General features: G+C 46.1%; 3 protein-coding genes across 4 annotated transcripts in view; 2 read left to right on the forward strand and 1 right to left on the reverse strand.

Moving 5' to 3' along the window:
- The window catches only part of LOC118509000 (calcium/calmodulin-dependent 3',5'-cyclic nucleotide phosphodiesterase 1-like), a 161,739-nt gene that overhangs the window by 86,715 nt on the left and 53,649 nt on the right, over positions 1–21,375 (reverse strand). The gene's annotated exons all lie outside the window — the stretch shown is intronic.
- LOC118509003 (maltase 2-like) lies at positions 364–2,474 on the forward strand. Its single transcript, XM_036049017.1, has 3 exons — positions 364–932; positions 1,014–1,375; positions 1,443–2,474. The coding sequence occupies exons 1-3, from the start codon at positions 423–425 to the stop codon at positions 2,395–2,397; spliced, it is 1,827 nt and encodes a 608-aa protein (XP_035904910.1). The 5' UTR covers positions 364–422; the 3' UTR covers positions 2,398–2,474.
- Positions 12,970–18,841, forward strand: LOC118509005 (maltase 2-like). The gene is made up of 3 exons (XM_036049019.1): positions 12,970–18,073; positions 18,138–18,574; positions 18,643–18,841. Exons 1-3 carry the CDS (start codon positions 16,901–16,903, stop codon positions 18,776–18,778), a joined length of 1,746 nt encoding a protein of 581 aa, XP_035904912.1. The 5' UTR covers positions 12,970–16,900; the 3' UTR covers positions 18,779–18,841.

Raw genomic sequence — 21,375 nt, forward strand, 5'->3', positions numbered from 1 at the left:
ATTGCATTGAACTGTGGAAATGTTTTTGTGGTATCGTGACTATTCAATGAGCATCGCGTATTGAATATAGCTTTATCATCACCCCTTTGAGGATGACTGGCATAAGAATGATTACGATGTGACGAGCGAGAACGTTTCAATCGTCTTTCCGTTATCTTCGCGACTCGGACATAGCGATCCTGATACGAATGTTGTCGCCAGGTATGATGCCGGGTTGGAGCGGGCATCGCGCCAGATACGCTGATGTAATTCCCATGAGACAATCAAATACAAATTACGGCAACAGCATACGGTAACGATTTAATGCACCAATTAAATCAATTGACGAGCGATAGCAAGACATCGATGAAGATCGCGGGCATTGTTCAATGCGGATGATTGGTGTGGACGAGTACGCAGTACGCTCCCGACCGTAGAGAACGATGGGTGCGCGTTGGTATTTGTTGTCATTGGCGTTGGTGCTAGTCGCCGGCGGAACGGTCCACTCCCAGGAGACTCCCGCCTCCGACAAGGAATGGTGGGAAACGGCCCTGTTTTACCAAATTTATCCACGATCGTTCTACGACACGAACGATGACGGTGTCGGTGATATTCGCGGCGTCACGGCGAAGCTACAGTACCTGAAGGATACGGGCATCGATGCGACGTGGCTGAGTCCAATCTTTAGCTCACCGCAAGAAGATTTCGGATACGATGTGTCGGACTTTAAGCAGGTCGATCCACTGTTCGGTACGAATGCCGATCTGGAGCAACTGTTCCAGGAAGCGAACAAGCTCGGGCTGAAGATTGTGCTGGACTTTGTGCCGAACCATACGAGCAACCAGCACCAGTGGTTCATCGATTCGGAGAAAGGGATTGCCCCGTACAAAGATTACTACGTGTGGCGCCCGGCAAAGATGGTGAATGGTCAGCGCACTCCACCGAACAATTGGGTAAGATCGGGGGGGTTTTTCGTTTGTTTCGGTGGTGATTGAGAATGGTGAAAGTACAGGTTACGGGTTCGAAATTTGCAGCAATCGGTATTTTACGGGTCTGCCTGGGAGTGGAGTGAATTGCGCGGCGAGTATTATCTGCACCAGTTCGCCAAAGGACAACCGGATCTGAACTACCGCAATCCGGCCGTTATCGCCGAGTTTGACGATGTGCTGCGGTACTGGATGGATCGTGGTGCGGCCGGGTTCCGCGTCGATGCGATCAACCACATGTTTGAGCATCCGGACTTTATCGATGAGCCCATCAACATTCCGGACGATCCAAACAGCTACGGATACACGCACCACATCTACACGAAGGATCTCCCGGAAACGTACGACGTGATCGCGCACTGGCGTACGGTGCTGGATGACTTTGCGCGCCAGAAGGGAAGCGATACGATGTGAGTAGCGAGATTCAAGGTTCGCGTAAGACACTGCTGATTGTCCGTTTTTGTTTTTTGTTGCCAGCATTATGATGACGGAAGCGTACGCCAACCTTACGATGACGCTACGGTTCTACGAGTCGGACGATGGTATGACGCAGCGGGCCCACTTCCCGTTCAACTTCGTTATGATCGAGGAGCTCGGGTCGTGGTCAACGGCGAAAGACTTTAAGCGCGTTATCGATCGCTGGTTGGGCAATTTGCCGCGTGGCAAAACTACCAACTGGGTGCTGGGCAATCATGATAAGCCGCGTGTTGCCAGCCGGTACGGTGAGGAGCGTACCGATGGAATGCAGCTGATGGTGCTGATGTTGCCCGGTGTGGCCGTTACGTACAATGGGGACGAGCTGGGCATGGTCGATCATCGGGACATCTCGTACGAGGATACGCTCGATCCGCAGGGCTGCAATCTTGGTCCGGATGGGTACAGGGATGCTTCACGCGATCCGCAGCGCGTTCCGTTCCAGTGGGACGATACGTATAATGCCGGGTTCTCGAAAGCACCCCGTACCTGGCTACCGGTACATCCGTACTACCGTCAGCGGAACCTGCTGAAGCAACAGGAAGCCGACTACAGCCATTACAAGTTCTATCTGGATGCGGTGGCGATGCGTAAACATCGCATCTTCACACACGGCGACTTCAAATCACATGCCTTCGGTGACGGTGTGTTTGCGTTCGTGCGCTATCTGCGCGAGAATGAGGACCGAATGGATGATCCTTACCGGGTGGTGTTGATCAATTTCTACGACCAGCGAATCACGATCGACGTGAACGATCTGTACGAAATTCGCAACCGTACGCAGGTGTATCTGGTGGGCACGGAGTCGAGACACAAGGTTGGCCATCAGCTCGATGCCAAGGAGGTCACACTCGGACCGTGGGATGCGCTCGTGCTGGGGCCAGTGTCGGGTGGAGTACGGTTTGTGCTGTCCTTCGGATTACTCATCGTAGCGTTGATAAGATCGTTCCTATTCTAGACAGTTTATCAGTTTGCTTTGTCCGATTTGGTCACGCATTAGGATGGCAATAATAATAAATACCCTTACAGATTATAGTGTCGTGGGTTCGAGCGTGTAGGAATTGTATTGCGTCGAAGATTAAGCTATTTCGTTAGACACACTCACACACACGCACATGTGTACTGGGGATGACAATTCCTTTTCCCAATTTTGATTGCTGTGCCGTCATCGTAGTGTCGCCACATCGCGATACTATGACGTGGCATGTTTTAGGTGCATGAGGCTGGTTGTGCTGACTCAAGGCAGGAACCCATCATCGTCCTTCTCGAACGGAACAAATTTATGAAGGTTGAATTATTTGTAAACATCGCGCCCTTCTTTCCGAGTGCTTTAGCTAGCAGATGGACGTTGTCCGGTGAGTGCGTGGAGCGTGGATGGTGGTCTTAAACCTAGTCCAGTGAAGCTTTCCTAGGGGTCCCGCTCGATGATGACACTTTCAGGCGAGCTAAATTTAACTTGAAGTTGATTTATTGTCACATACGCGCCTGTGAGCTGGTCGGTTCCTTGCGTGTGGCGTCGTCTTCGTCAACACTTCGGGAAAACTGGGCGAGTAGTGAAAATCGATATTATCCCTTACCCTCGCGGGACCGGTTATGAGAAATTGGATCTGTTTTTGTTCCTCTTTAAAGCTGAGCTTCTTCAAGAGCTTTGTTCAACAGACAGCCAACGTATGGTTGGGGACCTAATAATTTTTCCCTAGCTATGGTTCGGAGCGCGTCTGGTCGTAGAAGGTATTTCCAGGAAAAAGTTTTCACCATCATCATGAAATATCATATTGTCCTGCAGGGAGCGTGAAGACTTTGAAGAAGTGGACGGGAATTGACTTACGCGAATAAGGAATGCGGTGCAATACCCTTGCGAGACGTTGCCCGTTAATGTTATCTGCTTTACGTTATTATCATAGAAATTAATCTGATTAGGTGGAAGCTTGTTTTTTGCTTTCTTTATGGCCATTTTTGGAACCATCCACGATAAGATTATTGTCTGCTGGTGGTGGTTTGGTGAGGATGTTGTTGCGTTTGGTGAGTGTGTATGTCACGAGATGTAGACGTGATTTTAAGTCATAAAGCTATAATCAGCAGCGATGCTTTTTGTTGAATGGTTGTGAAGGACAATAAACTCTGTGGATGGGGTGCCTAATTACGCAGCGCTATCATCGTTATCGATATTGGCTTTGTCATAAAGGTGACATGCTGTGCTTAGGTCCATATCTGTATTAGTTTTATAAGTAAAACCAATAAGTAGTTTAGTACATATTTATGTAAGTAATAGAAATGTATAGGTTTTGTAGCCTGTATAGTTCTGTAACTCTACTAAGCAGGATCAAGATATTTGGAGGTCACGAGCGGCAGTTAAAGCCTCTCTGGTTGTGATATTAGAGAGAAACAACAGGATTTCTATCGCCAACGAGTTCCCGCTAACCGATGAGGCGGAAGGCATCCATAGAATTGAAAAAAAATCTACAAACTTAACACCGATATCAGTCCCTAGCAAGTGTTAGCAGAAATAGATCATGGATTAAGATCCATGAAGCAGCTCAGAAGATGATTCTTAGCGATGCCTTAGTTGATTAAGTTAAGGAGACGTAGATAGAGACTTCTCGAGTCCACACGTGCCTGCTAGACAAACGCTTATCAATGTTCCTGGAACTCCAAACAGCAAACAAGCCTGTTCAATAAATCATGGCGTATATACCAGGCTGGGAGATTGTTGTTTCTTGAAGCTTTAGGCCAACTAACTGTCATTAGATCAAAAAATCAAAGACGATTAAGCCTCAATGATAGCGGAAGGAATCATTGTCTAATTGGAATGTCTAATACAGGTCAGATGGACTAGTCTTCAAGGTGTACAAACTATTTTGTTGTGTGAATCTTTGTATGTTGTCTAGAGCTGGCCACCATTAGTCAGGAAGCTGTCATATGTATCGTCATCTTGGTTGAATATTTTAGATCTGTTACCCTTTATAAATATAAATTACCTTTTGTCCATCGCAACCGAAAACTAGCCTTCAACAAGAACAAATATGTTTCCAATTGGAACTTGGAACCGATTACCGAAACGCTTCGCCTGGCCCCGAAGTACTAATAAAACTTTTCCCCAATTCGTTGCATTATTTACCAAACGGCGGCAACTCATCGTAAAGACACACGTTCGGTGGTCTCCAATCCACTGCTGATTGATGTAATCAACTGACGGTAATCAATCAATCGTAACCCAAGGTACAAACATCACTTACCAATAACGTACGAGTAACCGTCGAGCGTCAGGACACACTTCCTGGTGGCGGTGCCGGGCGGATAGCGCAGGGCTCGGGTGAGCAGATTCTTGCCGGTCTGGAAACGGCCCGGTCCACCCTCGAGATGGCACTTGTGCACGGTCGTATCCTTGCAGCAGTCCGGCACACAGTCCACACAGTCACCGTAACACTCGTGACACTTGGCCGGACCACGTTCCAGGGCTTGGGCCAGCTGCTGTAGCTCTTCGTCGCTCGAGTTGGAATCACCCGCCATGATGTAGTAGTGTGTTTCTTTGGTTTCGCTGGCAGAGGCTTTCCGATTATTACACACTTCAGTGTGATGACTCGAACCAGAAGCACTGTACCATTGCAGGCTGCATGGAAGGAGCGTAGAATGCTTGTGTTTTTGGGCGTTTTATTTTCAAACTTGGCTTCCCCGGAAGGTGCAATTCTCAATCTCAATGCATTACGCGTCGTAAATAAATCACAATTTTCGATTTCTAAACTATAGCAATCAAATCACATCACGTTCGAATCACAATCAATCAAGCACACTACCCAGAATCGAATCACAAATTGCACAGTCTCTGTTCAGCTCAGGACGGACTACGTGCCTACGGTGGGAAGCAGAACGCACCAGGGGCTAAGAAAATCAAACAGCAGGCAGAGCTTTCGTATATCGTTTTGTTTGTATTTATGTTATATATATATATTTTTTTCGATTGACTATTTTAAATATGGTTAGCTGTTTTACTTGAATTTTTAATCTAGTCCGTCATTTGACAGTAGCGGGCTAGCATTTCTTGGTACACATATGACTGACAGTTGTCGTGTTTACACTGCATGCACCGATTTCTTCGCGATTGCAACGAGCAAAACGAGCGATTAGTTAATCCGTGCGACCGTTTCCGATGGGATGAGTGGACGAAGTGGACGCGACGAGCGATGAGTCCCGCGTTGTGGATGAGCGATGTATGATGAAGTTGTCCCTCGTTGTGCCAGCTGTCGATACACCGGGTAGAGATGACAGATGATGCATGCACCACGCGTACCACGTAACCACACGAAGAGCTTTATTTATTTCGAATTAGCACGATACAGACCGGACGCGCGATCACTACTGAGCGCCAGAACACGAAGAGGGACATAGAATTTGAGCTTTTCGATTCGAGTTGCAAGCAAATGAGAACACTCCAGACGCTTTGGTTGCGGTTAGGAAGGACAATGGATATGAAGTCAAAGGTGCATTAATGGCTTTTAATTTTTCTAGTTGAATTATCTGAAACATGTTGCTGAAAGACTGTCATGCTTCGCAAAGATGGCACGAGCATCAACTCTCTTAATCGAATACATCAAACGCCCAGGTTTAAAGGTGAACGCCCAAGAAGATTTTCCTGCCCCTATAGCGTACGACGACAACACAAAATCAAAGCCTTCAAAGGCATCGTCCCGCCGGAAATGAAGTGTGCTGGATGGTAAATTTTCCTACTGATGAAAAGCATTAGCCTCGTGGCGAACCAACCGTACGGAACAAAGCCCTACGATTTGTCTTCTCCAAGACGTGCGCCCCGTCGCCTAGCGCTTCGGGAGTGGGGTTGAGTGTCAAGTAAATTATTGCTCCTTCAACGAGGTTTGCGGTAAAATGGTAAATTTGTCCCACGAGTCTGAAGGATGATCGTGAAACTTCCTCCATGTAGGTACATAAGTGAAGACAGTTTGTCGCTTCTTTTCTTCCCGACGGGTCCTCGCGTTGCCCCAGTTTCCTTGCTTCATTCTCGCATCCCTTAACAACGCTTCGTTTGCTCCGTCCTGGGTTTTGCCCATGAGAGCTTGAGCCATCCGAGTCTTAAAGCTTATTTTGTGTTCCCTGTAGCACGGTATTCGCGATCCATGGCGATCGTTAACCTTGCCCGTAGGGACTTGAAGAAATACCCAACACATGGGATTTTCTTTCGCCCTGCTGGTGAAAATTGAGACATAAACGCTTAATGGCAGATAGTAGGGTCGACGTGATATTTTTTTTTGCGCTCATCTCGCTGCTATCTTCGGGGTTGTTTTTTTCTATCCCGCGTCAGGGGAAAATTTGATTAGACTGAAAATGAACGTACGGGCGTATGCACGGCAAACAGCCGTGTCTCTGGAGGCGAACAGCAGGGTTTCGCTGTTGGGGAATTGCGTTGAGCCAATGGAGGTGTCTTGTTCTGGGCGTCCCTGACGTCAAAGAAAGTATCGAAAGACGGTGGCTTGGAAGCAGCTTTACTGCAATTCAATTTCACAAAGCTCACGAGCTCCCTAATTCAAGATTTTCGAGGCTTTTCCGTAAAGTATGCGAAAGTCAAAAATATTCACAAAAGAAATCAGAGTTCTTGACGTGTGTACGTGTGTGAGTGTTTTCCGTGGTGAATGTTTTACATTGCTGGTAGGTCCCGTTTTTTTGTTTAGCTACAGCTCAGTGTCTTCTCGTCAGAACTTGAGTTTCCGAATGTGAAGGCCAGGCTAATCGCTCGTGGTGAAGGCAGGTGAATATGTACAAAAGCGGCGAACCAACTCCAACCGGCAGTAAAGTATTTCAAAACAGAAAATCCACTTTTGTGACGCCTGTGGCGAGGCCACAACTTTTTATGTGTGCGGGTGTCGTGTCGTTGCCTTTTTGGGTGTGCATATTTGTATTTGGTTCTCGAGTTGGGTTTTTTTTTCTCTTGCTATACCTTCCGCTACTGATGAGATTTTCGTACCGACCGAGGCTAAAAGCCCTCCGGAAGACATGGGCAGGAACAATTCGTAAAGCGGCTTATTCTTTACGGGATCCACCCAGAAATTATGTTTCAAACAGCGACTCGAGAGAGATAGAGCGAGTGTTTTGAGCAAAAAAAGGTACAGAAAGGATCAACTTTCCTGGAAGTTCCTAACGGCAAGAAGAGGTAAAGGTTCAGGTACAAAATACACATCTCCAATTCTAAACTCTGCCATCGGTTATGATTATAAAGCTCCACGATACTCATAACAATAACACTGAAAGAGGCGATCGTGTCGTTTTGTAACTTCCCGATGAACATTCTCCGGCATACTATTAACTCGCTATTGATCTCCCGGCTCTGTACCGCTGTCTGATTTTAATTGGACTTGATGGCACCTACAAAACCCTTGCAGAATGTCTTGCCATCCTTGAAATAATGAAATGGAACGCAAGCGACAGTAAATTATTTTTACCTTTAAACCCTAACCTCCTGCGAAACCTCCCACCTTTAAAAGTCAAGTACTAGCAGGTAGAATAAGTGATAAGGTTAGACGGGTATTAAATATCCTTGAAAATTGTCCTTACTTTTCCGGCGCCGGCTCCCCACCAACCAATCTCCAACCGAAACAATGAAGACAAATGGGCAAATGCTACCTTCTTGTTTTTTTTTTGGGCGCCGACACACCTTTCAACCTTTGCGCACTACGAAGTACGAAACAGCTCCACGCAGAGTCAAGCAAACCGGGCGAAGACTTTGTCCGTGTGTCGTGTGCGGAACGGGACTGCTTCGTTCCGGTGAAATTGCTCGACCCCGTTATCGGGAACATTTCGTCGTATAATTTATTAATGCGTTCGTGAGACCGCTTTGCCCACCAGCTCAGGGATTCATTCTGGCGGAATGGTTTGTGTCTGCTGTAATGGAGTAAGATTCTGCGTGCCTAGCAACACTTTTCATTCCGAGGAGAGCAGAGAAGCACCAACGAATCAGCAACAAGGTCGGTACTTTCTTGATGCCATGCTTGTGGAAAGCACCAGCGTGAGACAACCCGAGCGACAAGGTCTGCTCTGCTGTGGAGCGGGAGGATTCGTTTCATGTTGTTATCACGCTGCCATTTTTCTGATGATGGGGTCGCCTGGATACTTTCCCGGTGCTCGTTAGAAGTGCTGTGAAGTGATGGGTCTTACGGCGGTGTAGTTACAATCATTGGGCCAAGTTCACCAAGAATGAATGCGTACGATTGAGCCTGATTTGAGGGCTCCGTTTGCGTTTATCTTTCTATAATTTGTCCTTTATCCGGCGGGGGGTTATGCTAGTAGCCCTTTGAATTGTATCCAAATGGACTTTATAATAAATCATCTTATAAGAATCGCTTTAGGGTAAAAGTTTAGCTGTATAATTATCAAATAATACACTTGCACTAATGCAATTAAGCTTCCGATACGCCCACTGCTAAAGTCTAAACAAGTCCGATAAATAATATTTACCAGGCAGCAGCTAATGATAACACGTCATATCGTTAATGAATCCACTCGAAACAACGCAGCTTTTATTGACTTGTGGACGTTAGAATTTGCTTCGTCACTGTTAGACAACGTACATATTGGAACTTTTCTTTACGAGCTGCTTTTAGCGTCTCAGCATATTGGCGGTTCGGGACGCTAGAAGACTATTTTTGTTTTGTGGCAAATAACAACTTTCCCGCCAAGAGAAGAAAAAAAAACAAAAGCCGAAGCAAATGGATGGTAGCATAAATAATTTGCATAATCATGGCGCTGGTGAGAACCGGAGGTGCTTTCGTCGACTGCTGCTGCTGCTGAGCATCCCGTGTCCAAGGTACTATTATTTTCGGTCACTTTCCGAGAGCTACTCTCGCCTCTTAAGGAAATGTTAAAGAGACGAGGGCGATTGCGGCGGACGTTCGAGCACCAGCAGTCGTAGTAACAAAACGGGCTATCAAGAAGCAGAACGGAGCCGGAAAATCGGAAGCTTTCAGCAAACGGAACGATGCCGAGCAAGTCAAAAAGCACAAAAGCGACCAAAGCACTCTACTTAAAGGATCTTTTACCAGCGCTTACCGGGACGGGGCGGGAGTGACGTTGAGCCCTGCTCGGAGGAAAAATCGTTTCCAAATGCAAGAATCGGAAAGCATGTCTTTTTTTTCGGCAAAAGAAAACGGAATACACACACACACACACACACACACAACTGTATAGTAGCACGAGACAATGGCATAAGCGTAACCGTGCTTTGAAGATGGTTTTGGCGGGTGGGCGCTGAATGTGGGTGTTGGTAAATGTTAGATTGTAACCAAAAATACCAGGCAGCATAGCATCTCGCTTTGTTGAACGGATTGTGTGTTTGCGTTACGGTTTGCCTTATGCATCAATATTGCGCCGAGTCGAATATGCTACGGCACGAAACTAGCATAAACTTAACCCAATCGGTTGGGTAAAATAAAAGATGCGATAATCTGGTGAACGTGACATACGTGCGAGAGAGAGAGGGAGAGAGAGAGCGAGCGAGGTTAGGTTAGGTAACGTGGAAAAAAACAAAAGCAAGCTGAATGATTGGCAAAAGGTCAATAAGTACGGAGATATTATATAGAGTTTAGTTCTTCTCTGCTTTAGCACCACAACCTCGAAAGGTCTTGGCTTGCCATTTCTGGCTTTTTGTTACTTGATTTTACTCGTAGCTGGATAGTCAGTCCTGTGTATAAGGAGGCAGTCTGGATGGGATTTGAACCCCGGTCCTTCCGAGTGAAGACCCAAAAGAATTAAGTTATAGAGAAATAATTCAACAAGATAAGCAATGGACGAATGTAAATCTTTCATAAATTTAATAATTTTTAAATTTCCATGATTTTCATTCCGATTCTATATATTTATTCAAAATAAGGATTCATTTTTACGTTTAAGTACTTCGTTCTTCCAGTGTTTTCTTCCAATATAATTATGTCGAATGATGCTTTGATTTCTTGTTTAATATTTCATTCTTAGTAAAACTTACAGTGACGGTCAAAGTTATGAGTATAATTATACCAAAACTAGGAAAATGCATCATTTCAACAGCGTCATAATTAATGTCTATAAAAAAATGTTTTGGTTCGAATATCATTGAATCATTTATAGCGGGCTGGTCTGAATAATCTGCACACGAAAGGATCGGGTCTCAAATTCCATCTGGGCCGTTTCCCCTACGTCTAGTAAGCCAGTAATGGCAAGCATGACCTACGAGGTCGTTAGGCCAGGAAGAAGGAACATTGTCTCGAATACGATTTTCAAGCCAATTTTACGAAAAAATCTAAAAGTTCCGAACAAATCATGAACCTAGAAGAAACTATTTGTTACCTAGGCGTGATTTTTATAAATGATTTAAAAAAACCAAACATTTCAATATTAAAATTGGGCCATCCCAAATTTAAAATGGATAAATTCGAAGTGTTTAGAGTAGATGCTTGGATAGTATAAAAATATAAATTAAATTTTAAATTAGATGAATTTTTGTTTTAGATATTAGACGCTAAGTGTGTGTTCATTTATACATCAGAAGGGCAAAATAAGACATAAGCCTTAATAAATCAAAGAGAGAGAAGAGCATCATTTTTTAATCGATCCAACGATAGGATTGCTTTCGCAAAATCTTTAACTAAGTTTTATTGTATTAAAAAAGTAGATTGGTTGTTGTTATTCGGGATCAAAACTTCAGTTTCAAGTTCTCACAATATTAGGTGGTCTTTTTTTATTGGCAATCACTGTAAATTCTTATACTGAACAATGTGAGTCGCTTGATATAGTAATTAATTTTTTTTCTCTTTTTCCCCCATTTTTTCATTTGTTTATTTTTAATCATATAGCAAGTCCTAGCAGTATTACTTTCTTTTAAAAAAGGCATTAAATATGTTTATCTGTATTTAGCTTATAACATCTTGTTGTTTACTCACTCTAATTTTATAGGGTTGATTATCAACTTTATTGTCTACTTGATTACCATCCAACATTTTTTTCAGTTACTGTTCATTTAACAAACAAATAAAATCATTATTTTTTAAGCATTAATCTCAAAATTGAAAAAAAAAAATCCCAAATTATTAAAAGTCACCTTATAGTAAAAAACTGTTCTAGTCTTCTAGAAATTTTTTTTTTACATCCCTATTTGCGAAACATGATCCTTCGTTTGTCTAACTACCATCAATTCATGTATCAAAAAGTAATTGTGTTGTCATTGCTCTAGTTTTTCTACCTACCAAACGATTAATGATCAACACGATGAGAAAGCTTATTTGTGCTAGCATGACTTTCGGGTGAAAGACTATTGAATCTGAGGAGCGTTAGAATTTTGGGAGAAAGCATAGCGGAGGGTTCCAGGGCATGACTAAGCGAACTGTGTCGAGGTTAAAAAAAAGCACTTTGCTCCGAAAGGCGTAAAGAAAAATGACACAATATTTATTACCGATGATGTTAGGTGGTGTAACAAAAAAATCTCATCTCATAACCGATTGTATTTGCTGTGTCAATTTATTCCATCGTACAAGAGTTTGAAACTTGCCCGAAAGATCAAACCATGCATTAGCTTTTTAATAATCAAGCAAAGAGGATAGTTTGTTGTCAAATACCCATGCACCGTGCTCGACGTTACTCCGACGAGGACCATGAGAAAGTTTTCTAAACGACCCATTAGAAGTTGAACTTGGTGACTCCGTCATCACCAGCAGGACGGAATGGTCGAGCGTGCTTGCAAACTAGCCCCTTGCGTACTATATTGATCATTAGGGATTTTGACCAACTTTCTACCGTACTCGTAACCGAGAGCCACTGTTGGACGAGTCAAGTCACCCAACCTGCAGAGAGGAAAAAGTGTATGGCATGGTAATTAGCCTGCTGCCATTGCAACCGACTGACAGGCTTGATGGACAAATTGTAAGTGTCTCTAGAAAAGTTCTGCGAGCCTTCCTCCCCGGAAAGAGAGAGAGAGCGGGAAAGGTGACTTGAATTTTGTCCGGAAAAGTTTCTCCTCTCCTTACAGTGTGCTCAGCATCTTTAGTAAAGTGTGTGTGTGTGTGTGTGTGTGTGTGTGTGTGTGTGTGTGTGTGTGTGTGTGTGAGCTTTGTTTTGTAATAAGCTTCGCAATAACATACACACAAATTGGTGCCACTAATTTATGACAAGCATTGATTGTAAAGACTCATCGTTCCGTCAAACTACAGAACTTGGCCGTGACGTGCACATAAATGTGATCACAAAACGGACCACTTACGATGCCACTCAGGGCGCCAACACTCACGCCGATCGTTCTCCCTCTGTCGGTTCGTTTCCGTACTATGTAGTGCCACTTTTTTGTTGGTACCATCCCTCGGGCGTACGATTTCACCGCGTTACAAGTGCTGGCAATAAAATAAACAAATTCGTCGTCCAAATCCTTCGCCGGGCAGTCGGCAGGAACTTCGACTGTCCTTACTAACACACACACACGTACGTTAGTGGACACCGAATACGACAGGACATCATTGGGGGAACGCGTGCACGTTAACGGCTCCATTCAAACGCCCCGTGCACGTGTTACGACTCTCTGGTGCCAGCTCTCGTTTGTCTTATGTCTTGCTGTTTCGTCTTCCTGGTCCACCGTTTGTGACCACCCTTCCAGCCAATCCTATTTGCTGACGACATTTCGGGCTGCTCGAGTGGGAATTCTAGTATTTCCTTGGTTTCCCTTCAGTTTTTTGTTGTTGCTGTTGCTTTTGCCGAGCTTTCCATCCGGGGTCATAAATATGTCATGGGTCGCTTGTTTCGCTACGGGTACGTAACGACACAATGGGGCTAAGGCCCAGCCAAAACCATTTCGACCAGTTCGTTGGTGCAAAAATGGTGCACAACATAACTTTGGTCCAAAAACGGTTTGAAGAGGGAGATGAGAGAGAGAAGTAGAGAGAGGACGAGTTGTAGAAACCAAAGGGATACCCTCCTCTGATGTCCTGGGAAATGACAATGGAGTATACGGTACACGGTAGCACGCCTAAGGTTGTGACGAGTGTTCCTGGGCTGTGTGGTGAATATCTTGCCGCAAACCTTGCTACGCAAACTATCAATAAAACGTGTGCGAAAAAGATTTGTGTGGCTGAAGATTTTTGAACCGTAGTTTCACCGAATTCAATCAAAGGGAACCGTATTCGGTTTTTGGGTTGAAAGCTTTAAATAAGTGGGTGAAAAACTTGTCACCACCTTGTATAAAGTACGTGTTTATGATATTTATAAACGACCTTATCAATGTGAAGTTCAAGAATAACCTAACTTTGCCCGCTATTCCCTGAGCCATCGGAGAACTTCAACTTGATGGAGCTTTTCCGTCATGCGTTGCTTCAATCGCTTTCGATCTTTCGATTTCGAGTGAACAGTAAGTAAAACACTCGATCAAAATTTAGGTCAGGTACCACGCCGACGGTAGAGCATAGATCCCACACACATACACACGCACACTTAGGGTAGCATGATTGACCCTTCGGCTTGAAGTGCTTGCAAAGGCCAGTACGCTCAGTGCACCGGCAGCTTAACTGGCAGCTAGCAGCCCTAGAGCAGTGATTGGATTCCTTTTAAGAAAATCCAGAACCACTTAAGTGTGCACCAGACCTTGAAAGACCTGGGACAAGTGGCGGCACTTGCACAGGGTACGGTAACATCTTACCGGCGATCCCGTGTACAATATTCATCCCCCCGGGAGGGGTGGCGTATGTTTTTAGGATACCGGCCGCCGACTGTAGTGTGCTCGGTATCCGATGTTATACCCTTCTTCTTGTAGTGTTTTTTTTTTTGTCCAAAGAGCCTGGCTAACGCTAACGAAACGGATGAGTATCGGGGGAATAACAAAATTAAACTGTAAACCGAGTGTGCCTTCCTGTTTCGGATCGGTGACACGGCTTTGACAAGGTGCGCCTCTGACGTGTGGTGTTGGTTTAAATGGGTTTCGAACTCGCTAGAACATATCAAGCCACTAGCATTGGGTTGTAATTTTCGTTGTGTGTCGAAAATAAACGTTGGAGCAAGTGGAAGACATAGTGCTCCATAGAATTGGAAGCAAATAAAACCCCTAGAAACGTTTAGAACCGTCGTGAAGTTAATCGCCCCGGTCCGCTTATAGATGATACTCGAGGGAAATCTTAAATAGGTGCTCGATCTGTGTGAGCCAGTAAAGATGCACTGCGGCAGTTGGTGAGGCCACGTTTTATGACTTCGAATACCAACCGTGTGGACCGGTTGGTCGGTGGTCATGCATTAATCATCAGGTGGAAAGTACTTTTGTTGCAGTTCCTAGCACCTCCGGCACTGCACTGCAGTGGGATAGTCTTTTCACTGCCACTGCGACTGCATTTTCTCATTCCACGGTGGGATAGGGACTTTGCTGTCTCTTTCGCCCGCCCATGCAGAGCGCTAGTTTATGCTAGCGGGAATGTAGCTGGATGATCGCCTTTGGCCTCGCGGTAAATACGGAACGTTGGTGACTGTGGATAAGAGCGGGAGACACCCGGTAATTGGTTTGTAATTGTACGGGAAAGCAATGGACTTTCTTGTGCGACTGACGGCTTCAGGTCATCAATAATTCATCTTCAGCACGGTGGACCTCAGTGTGTGTGAGTGCTGGTTCCACAGAGCGTTTGAGAAACTGCACCACCGGCAGACGTCCGGGCGATCTTCTGTCCCAACGTGTGCCTGTGGGTAGGTTTGTGAGGGCACAGTGACAGGTTTGTGCAATTCGATTTCTAGGTTAATCGAGTAATTAATTAATTGATTACGATCGGCCATCGCGACCATCGGAGGTGCTGGCTCGCGGATAGGAGTAGCGCAATAACGGAACGGTTCTTCAGCGGGGAGATAACTTCGTCCGGGTGGCTTATTATGCACCATCTCCGGTGGCTAATTGCTGACCAAATGCTGCGAACTGCGAACTAGAAAAACAAAAGTTGGATTTTCCATTGGCAGCTCCATAATTGGCACGGGAGTTGAATAATGCTCCGACGGTTGGTGGTGAAAGTGAATCGCGGAACTATCGCGCACCCTGGGCTGGTGATCAATCGTGGTTAACCCGATAGTGCCATATCGAAAGTGGAAGGTTCTCATCGGGTGTCTTACCATCCAGCGGCCTTCATATCGCTCGCATCGATTGTTCAATTATCTATCCGTTGTGCGTTCCCACCACCCTTCTTGGCTAGCTAGAAGCGGGGAGATAAATTTCTATAACGACTCCAGTATACGTGCCCGCTCGTTCGCAGAGTACGCAGTTTGTCAGCAGGTTCTCTATCTCCTTAGGACAGACCTCCCATACTACGCTTCGCATCTCGGAAATGGTAGATCCGGTCATAAAAACAATCATCAACCATTATCATCGGCACCATCGCGAAGAATCGATGGTTATACCGGCCCTATCTTGCCTACTGCTCGATAAAGAGCGCGAATAGAAACCATTTTGCGCGGGACCTGCACAACTTGCCCTAGAACAATTTAGCCAGTTTTTGGTGTTTTTCTTGAACGGACTCCATCACGCAGAAATAGCTCTTGCCAGATGTCGCAGTTGCCACATTCATAAAGAACACAAAGTTAGCGGATGTGTCAGCAGAACCATCATCGGGTTGTAAGAAGGCTCGTTGCTGGAAAGTTTCGGCAGAAGAGTTCATAATCTTAACCACTTGATTTGACCGCGAAAAGTTTGGCCTTTTGTAGGCATCATAAAAAAGGAGTGCGTTTCTTCGTGCGGCATCATATTTTATGACTAGCTCTTCTGGAGCCTTTTTGTCCTTTTTTGTCCGAAAATACAGCAATAGTTTCTCGTGCTACGGTGTAGCTTTTTATGTGTTCCGGTGTGCAACATTTTAAAGGTCAGCCAACGGGTGCTTCATTTTGACAATTTATGTTTAATGTGATCAATTTTTGACTTTGTCTCTTTACTTCGTAGTACAATGTGCCATTTTCGCGACAATGCAATCAATTTAATGGGAGCTTAAGTTGTGGACCAATTCCTGTAGTTTATCGAGACCATCCAATATAAATTAAAAATGATAATTTAACGAAGAAGTATCCCAAAAGCGATAAATTCCACTGTAGCGTCACAACAATACACAACCAGAATGGAATCGTAAGTCACACTCCAGACCTATCGATTCTTCCGCTATGCTACAGTGTACAGTAAAACAGTATTGTCCGATGCCGCCATAAAACCGTTCAATTTAGCATCCAGTTCGAGCTATCTTATCGGTATGCTCTTTAGCGTCGTAATCACGCCCATCCCCCCGGTCTCTCCCCCTTGGTAAGTTACGCCAGATCCTTGGATCGATGTGAAAATAACAAAAGTTTAATAATGTCGTTATCATTATCATCCATCCGCTTTGGTGCAGAAAATAGATGTGCGGGCCTCCATCACCGGCTCTGGCGACTGGCGGTGCCTTCCATCTGTCAGTGTCAGTGCAACCGTCGTACCGTGCGGAGCAGGGAAATAAAAGGCAGGGATGACGTTTTACCGACCATTGGTCACCGTCGGTTTGGTGGTGGTTTTCGTGTGTGGTTTGCAGGCGGTGGACGATAAGGACTGGTACCAGCATGCCACGTTCTATCAGATCTATCCTCGCTCGTTTCAAGACAGCAACGGCGATGGTATAGGCGATCTGAAGGGCATCACCTCGAGGGTCGAGTATCTGGCCGGATTGGGCATCGATGCGACCTGGCTAAGCCCTCCGTTCGTGTCGCCGTTGGCCGATTTTGGGTACGATGTGGCCGATTTCTACAACATCCAGCCGGAGTATGGTACGATGGACGATATGGAGGAGTTGATTGCGGAGGCGCACCGTCACGGTATCAAGCTGATGCTGGACTTTATACCGAACCACAGTAGTGACGAGCACGAGTGGTTCGTGCAGTCTGCTACCGGTAACGTCAAGTACCGTGATTACTACATCTGGCGTCCAGGTAAGGTGAACGCTGTGACGGGAGCGCTAGAGCCACCGAACAATTGGGTATCGGTGTTCGGTGGACCGGCCTGGACGTACGATGCAAGGCGCGGTGAGTTCTACCTGCATCAGTTTACGAAGAAGCAGGCCGATCTGAACTACCGCAATCCGGCTGTGGTGGAGGAGATGACCAACATGCTCACGTTCTGGCTGGAGAAGGGTGTGGATGGGTTCCGACTGGACGCCATCAATCATATGTTTGAGGATCCTGAGCTGCGTGATGAGCCTCCGGGATGGGGTGCGCCGGGCTCCTACGATGAGCTGGATCACATCTACACCAAAGATAACCCGGACACGTACAATGTGGTGTACGGGTGGCGAGAGCTGTGCGAAGAGTATGGGCGGCGTGTCAACAAAACGATCATCATTATGACGGAGGCGTACGCGTCGATTGAGAACACGATGCTTTATTACGAGGATGCGGCCGGCACACGGCAGGGTGCCCACATGCCCTTTAACTTCCAGCTGATCTATGACTTCCGGCACGATCAGAACGCGATCGGGTTGAAGCAGTCGATCGATTTTTGGTTGAACCATATGCCCGCTCGGCACACGCCTAGCTGGGTGGCAGGCTCGCACGATCATTCGCGAGTTGCTACACGTGTTGGGCTGGTTCACGTTGATCAGATTCTGACGGTCGTCCACACGCTGCCGGGAACGAGCATCACATACTATGTAAGAATAGACGGAGCGAGTCATTATCCGAGGGAGTCATACTAATCTGCAACTGGTTTTCCAGGGCGAAGAGATTGGCATGTTTGACTACAAGGAAGCGGAAACGTATGACAACCGAGACCCCAACCGTACACCGATGCAGTGGGACAATACGGTGTCGGCCGGGTTCAGCAGTAATCGCACCACCTGGCTACGGCTTCATCCCGACTATCCGACGCGCAACGTAATGATACAGGAGGCGGCCGACAAGAGTACGCTGAAACATTTCCGCAAACTGACGGCACTGCGGCGCCATCCAACGTTGGTGCATGGCGAGTTTGTACACCGGACCGTGGGCCGTGATGTGTACGCATTTAGCCGAGAGCTTCACGGTGAGGATACGCTGGTCACCGTGATAAATATGGCAGACGGTAGCCGAACGGTCGATTTGGGAGACTTTGTGAACCTGCCGGACCGTGTGAAGGTGGAGATAGCGCAACCGAACTCTAACTACGAAGATGGGTAAGTTTCGTGAACGTTTTCGGTAAATAGTTGTGGCATTTAAATTGAGAATCAATTTCTGATTTTAGGGATGAGGTTGATATACACAAAGTGACCCTGACGAACTATGATTCTGTTGTGTTGCGTGCAGTTGTTTCGGGAGCGACTGGACTCAAGCTTTCGATGGTAGCTGTTCTGTTGGCAGCTATTAAGCACTTGTTTTAGAGCAATTTTAACAGTTACCCGTTTAAATTTCTAATAAACGCAGCTTGTTATTAATTTCCACAATCTTTCTAGCATTTCTAGCTTTAAGAAGCCCGTCGTCTGCCCTACGGCAAACCCTCCTGCAAATAACGGCTAATTGAAAAACGGTCTGCCCGGAGTGCTTATTTAAACTTTACCAATTTGAGCGACACTAGCGGCGTGACGAAACTGCTATGCAACCGTTCCATGTACAACCATGCGTCGCGGAGAGTGTATGCAGTATGCACACAAGGTTCCAGCCGGTGTGCCAAGTGCCGGTGCCACATTTCGTGAGCGCCACCGGTTGGCGAAGAAATTCGCGTGTTGTCGCGCGTAATTAATTGTTTCCGGCGAACGGGCTACGTTCAGGCCGGAGTGGCACGCGTGGAGTTGCTGGAGTTGCAAAGAAGCGGGACAACTTAGAAAAAAAAAACGCTCAAATGCCTGAAGCGAAGGGGTTTGCCCCTTCGTGAAGGTGCAATCAGTGTTAGCCAACACGGTGACAGTCGCCGGAAGAACAAGATTGCGCGAGAAAGTGTGCTCCCGGGACCGCGGGAGGCGGAAGGTCCCGCATCGGAGTGGTTACGGTGTTATGAGAGTAATTACAACAACGACGTGCGTCTTGGGGCGAAGCGCGCGGGGAGAGCCAGCAAGCACAAGAGGTGGTTTCTGTCTGCAAAAGTAGCTTCCCCCGGGGGTCTACTTGTACTTGACCGTGCGGTCGAGTCTGGGGCTCGGTTTTGGCACAGCTGGACGACGGACAAGTCGCCACGTTCGGCCAAGTTGTTCGGTGCAATATGTATGAACCTAAATCATTCGCCCGCCCGGTGCTGATGATGGATCATTCCGGTTGGAGAGCGGGATTTGAAGTTTAAGATCGTTTCATAATCCTCATCCCGAAGTCTTTGCTAACTTTGCTCCCAACTTGGTCTGGCGGACGGAATCTTCCAAACTTATGTTTAAGGGAAGAGAGAAAAAAGAGTGAGAAGCAAAAGGGAAAGATTTTGGGCGTAATAAATCTGGATCAACCATCTAGGGCGGCAAACGGGTGCGGTTGGGCTTGGAAAAATAGTTTGACACGAAAGAAAATGCCGTAGCTAATTCCTGGTGGTGTTATGCTGTCCAAAGCTCAACGCAGGTGAGATGTAATTTATGAAGAAATGTAATAAGAGAAATTGGATTTTTGTCGGACGAAGAGGAGGTTAGTAAAAGGGCAATGAAATTGACTTCACGATGGGGTTTTTTTTTATTTGAAAGGGAAAATATTTGAAGCCATACTAACTAGACTTTAGGTAAACATTTGAAGCATTTCTTTTAATCGAAAAACATTGCTTCAACAAACAAAGGCTCAATTTCGACAGCAGCTGAGAAGGAGCAATCGAAAACAGAATAAAGCAATTATTAGAAGGTTTCAGTTTCAATTTAACTAACACACTCAATGGTCTACTCTCGCAACAACTGGATAACGATACCGAGTGTCGTCCCGGATCGGGAAGGAAAACAACCATTTTGATGACGAGAAAATCGTGCAGGAAGCAATAAAATGCTGCAAGAATAACAATAAAAGTGGAAGAAACCTACAACAAAATGCCTGACCCAATCTTGGACAAGCCGTATAAACGTATAGCCGTCCTCGACACATTCCCACACCTTTCCTGTCCGAGCGCTCGCAAGCACTGACCACACTTGGGAAATGTTTTTATTTTCCATCCCCTTTGGACCGTCGAGCCAGGCCATTTTGTTTGACCTCGTGTTGACCGGGGGGCTGTTTGTTTTTATTTTAGCGTTTTTTACTAGTCCAGTTCGAGCACACTCTGAAGTGGCAATGTTGAATGCTGCCGAACCGGAACGGTTACAGGAAAGGATCACGCTATCGGGTCCTTCTTTCCGGCGAACGTTTCCGACACTTTTGTTTCTGTGTCGGCTGATTTTCCGGACAATCGGCCAAGTGCGAGTTAGCGAAAATCGCCTGAACGATGGAAGGCACGATGATGATAGACTGTTTGGCCCAACTTCCGGCAATGGAGGAATGACGATTGTTTGTCGATGTCATGTGTTTGAAGCACCGGAAAGCAAATCGCGATCACGCGAGTTTATGCTCACATGCCAATCCGGCAGAGGTCATTTCGGTGGGCCAGAGTTTTCTAACCGGACGGCGAAACAGCTGTAATCGGGTCAGCAATTTATCACAGCTACCTAGCGGCCATTTATCGTGCGGAGACGAACAGTCTCTGTGAAACACGTGTTCAATTTGGCAGTGTGACTATGTGCGCGTGTGTGTGTAAGAAACGGCGAGGAAAAACGTGTAGGGAAAATAGTTGCCGCTACTGATAACGAGGTTACAATAAACGGTTTCACGAGAAAACACAAACACCCTCACAGGTTGGTTGGTGGTTGTGCAAAGTCGCGACGCGTACGATGCAGTTTACTATGGCCCACCGGGACCAAAGTATTGGTGCAGTCGTGCGTATCGATTGAAAGGGGAAAAACTTTACTCCATTTTCCACCCCCCGACAGGCGCGGCGATCGGCGTAATCGGGATGGTGTTAGATGGGGTTGGGTTTGTTGTTCGGCTGAAG

This window comes from Anopheles stephensi, chromosome 3, assembly GCF_013141755.1.
Source record: "Anopheles stephensi strain Indian chromosome 3, UCI_ANSTEP_V1.0, whole genome shotgun sequence".
NCBI lineage: Eukaryota > Metazoa > Arthropoda > Insecta > Diptera > Culicidae > Anopheles > Anopheles stephensi.

What these genes read in the sequence shown, in the direction of transcription:
- LOC118509005 (XM_036049019.1), top strand. Translation starts at nt 16,901, where the DNA reads ATGACGTTTTACCGACCATTGGTCACCGTCGGTTTGGTGGTGGTTTTC. An exon ending in GAACGAGCATCACATACTAT is followed by an intron (nt 18,074 to 18,137) that starts GTAAGAATAGAC and finishes CTGGTTTTCCAG; the next exon opens with GGCGAAGAGATTGGCATGTT. An exon ending in AACTCTAACTACGAAGATGG is followed by an intron (nt 18,575 to 18,642) that starts GTAAGTTTCGTG and finishes TTCTGATTTTAG; the next exon opens with GGATGAGGTTGATATACACA.
- LOC118509003 (XM_036049017.1), top strand. Translation starts at nt 423, where the DNA reads ATGGGTGCGCGTTGGTATTTGTTGTCATTGGCGTTGGTGCTAGTCGCC. An exon ending in GCACTCCACCGAACAATTGG is followed by an intron (nt 933 to 1,013) that starts GTAAGATCGGGG and finishes CGAAATTTGCAG; the next exon opens with CAATCGGTATTTTACGGGTC. An exon ending in CAGAAGGGAAGCGATACGAT is followed by an intron (nt 1,376 to 1,442) that starts GTGAGTAGCGAG and finishes TTTTGTTGCCAG; the next exon opens with CATTATGATGACGGAAGCGT.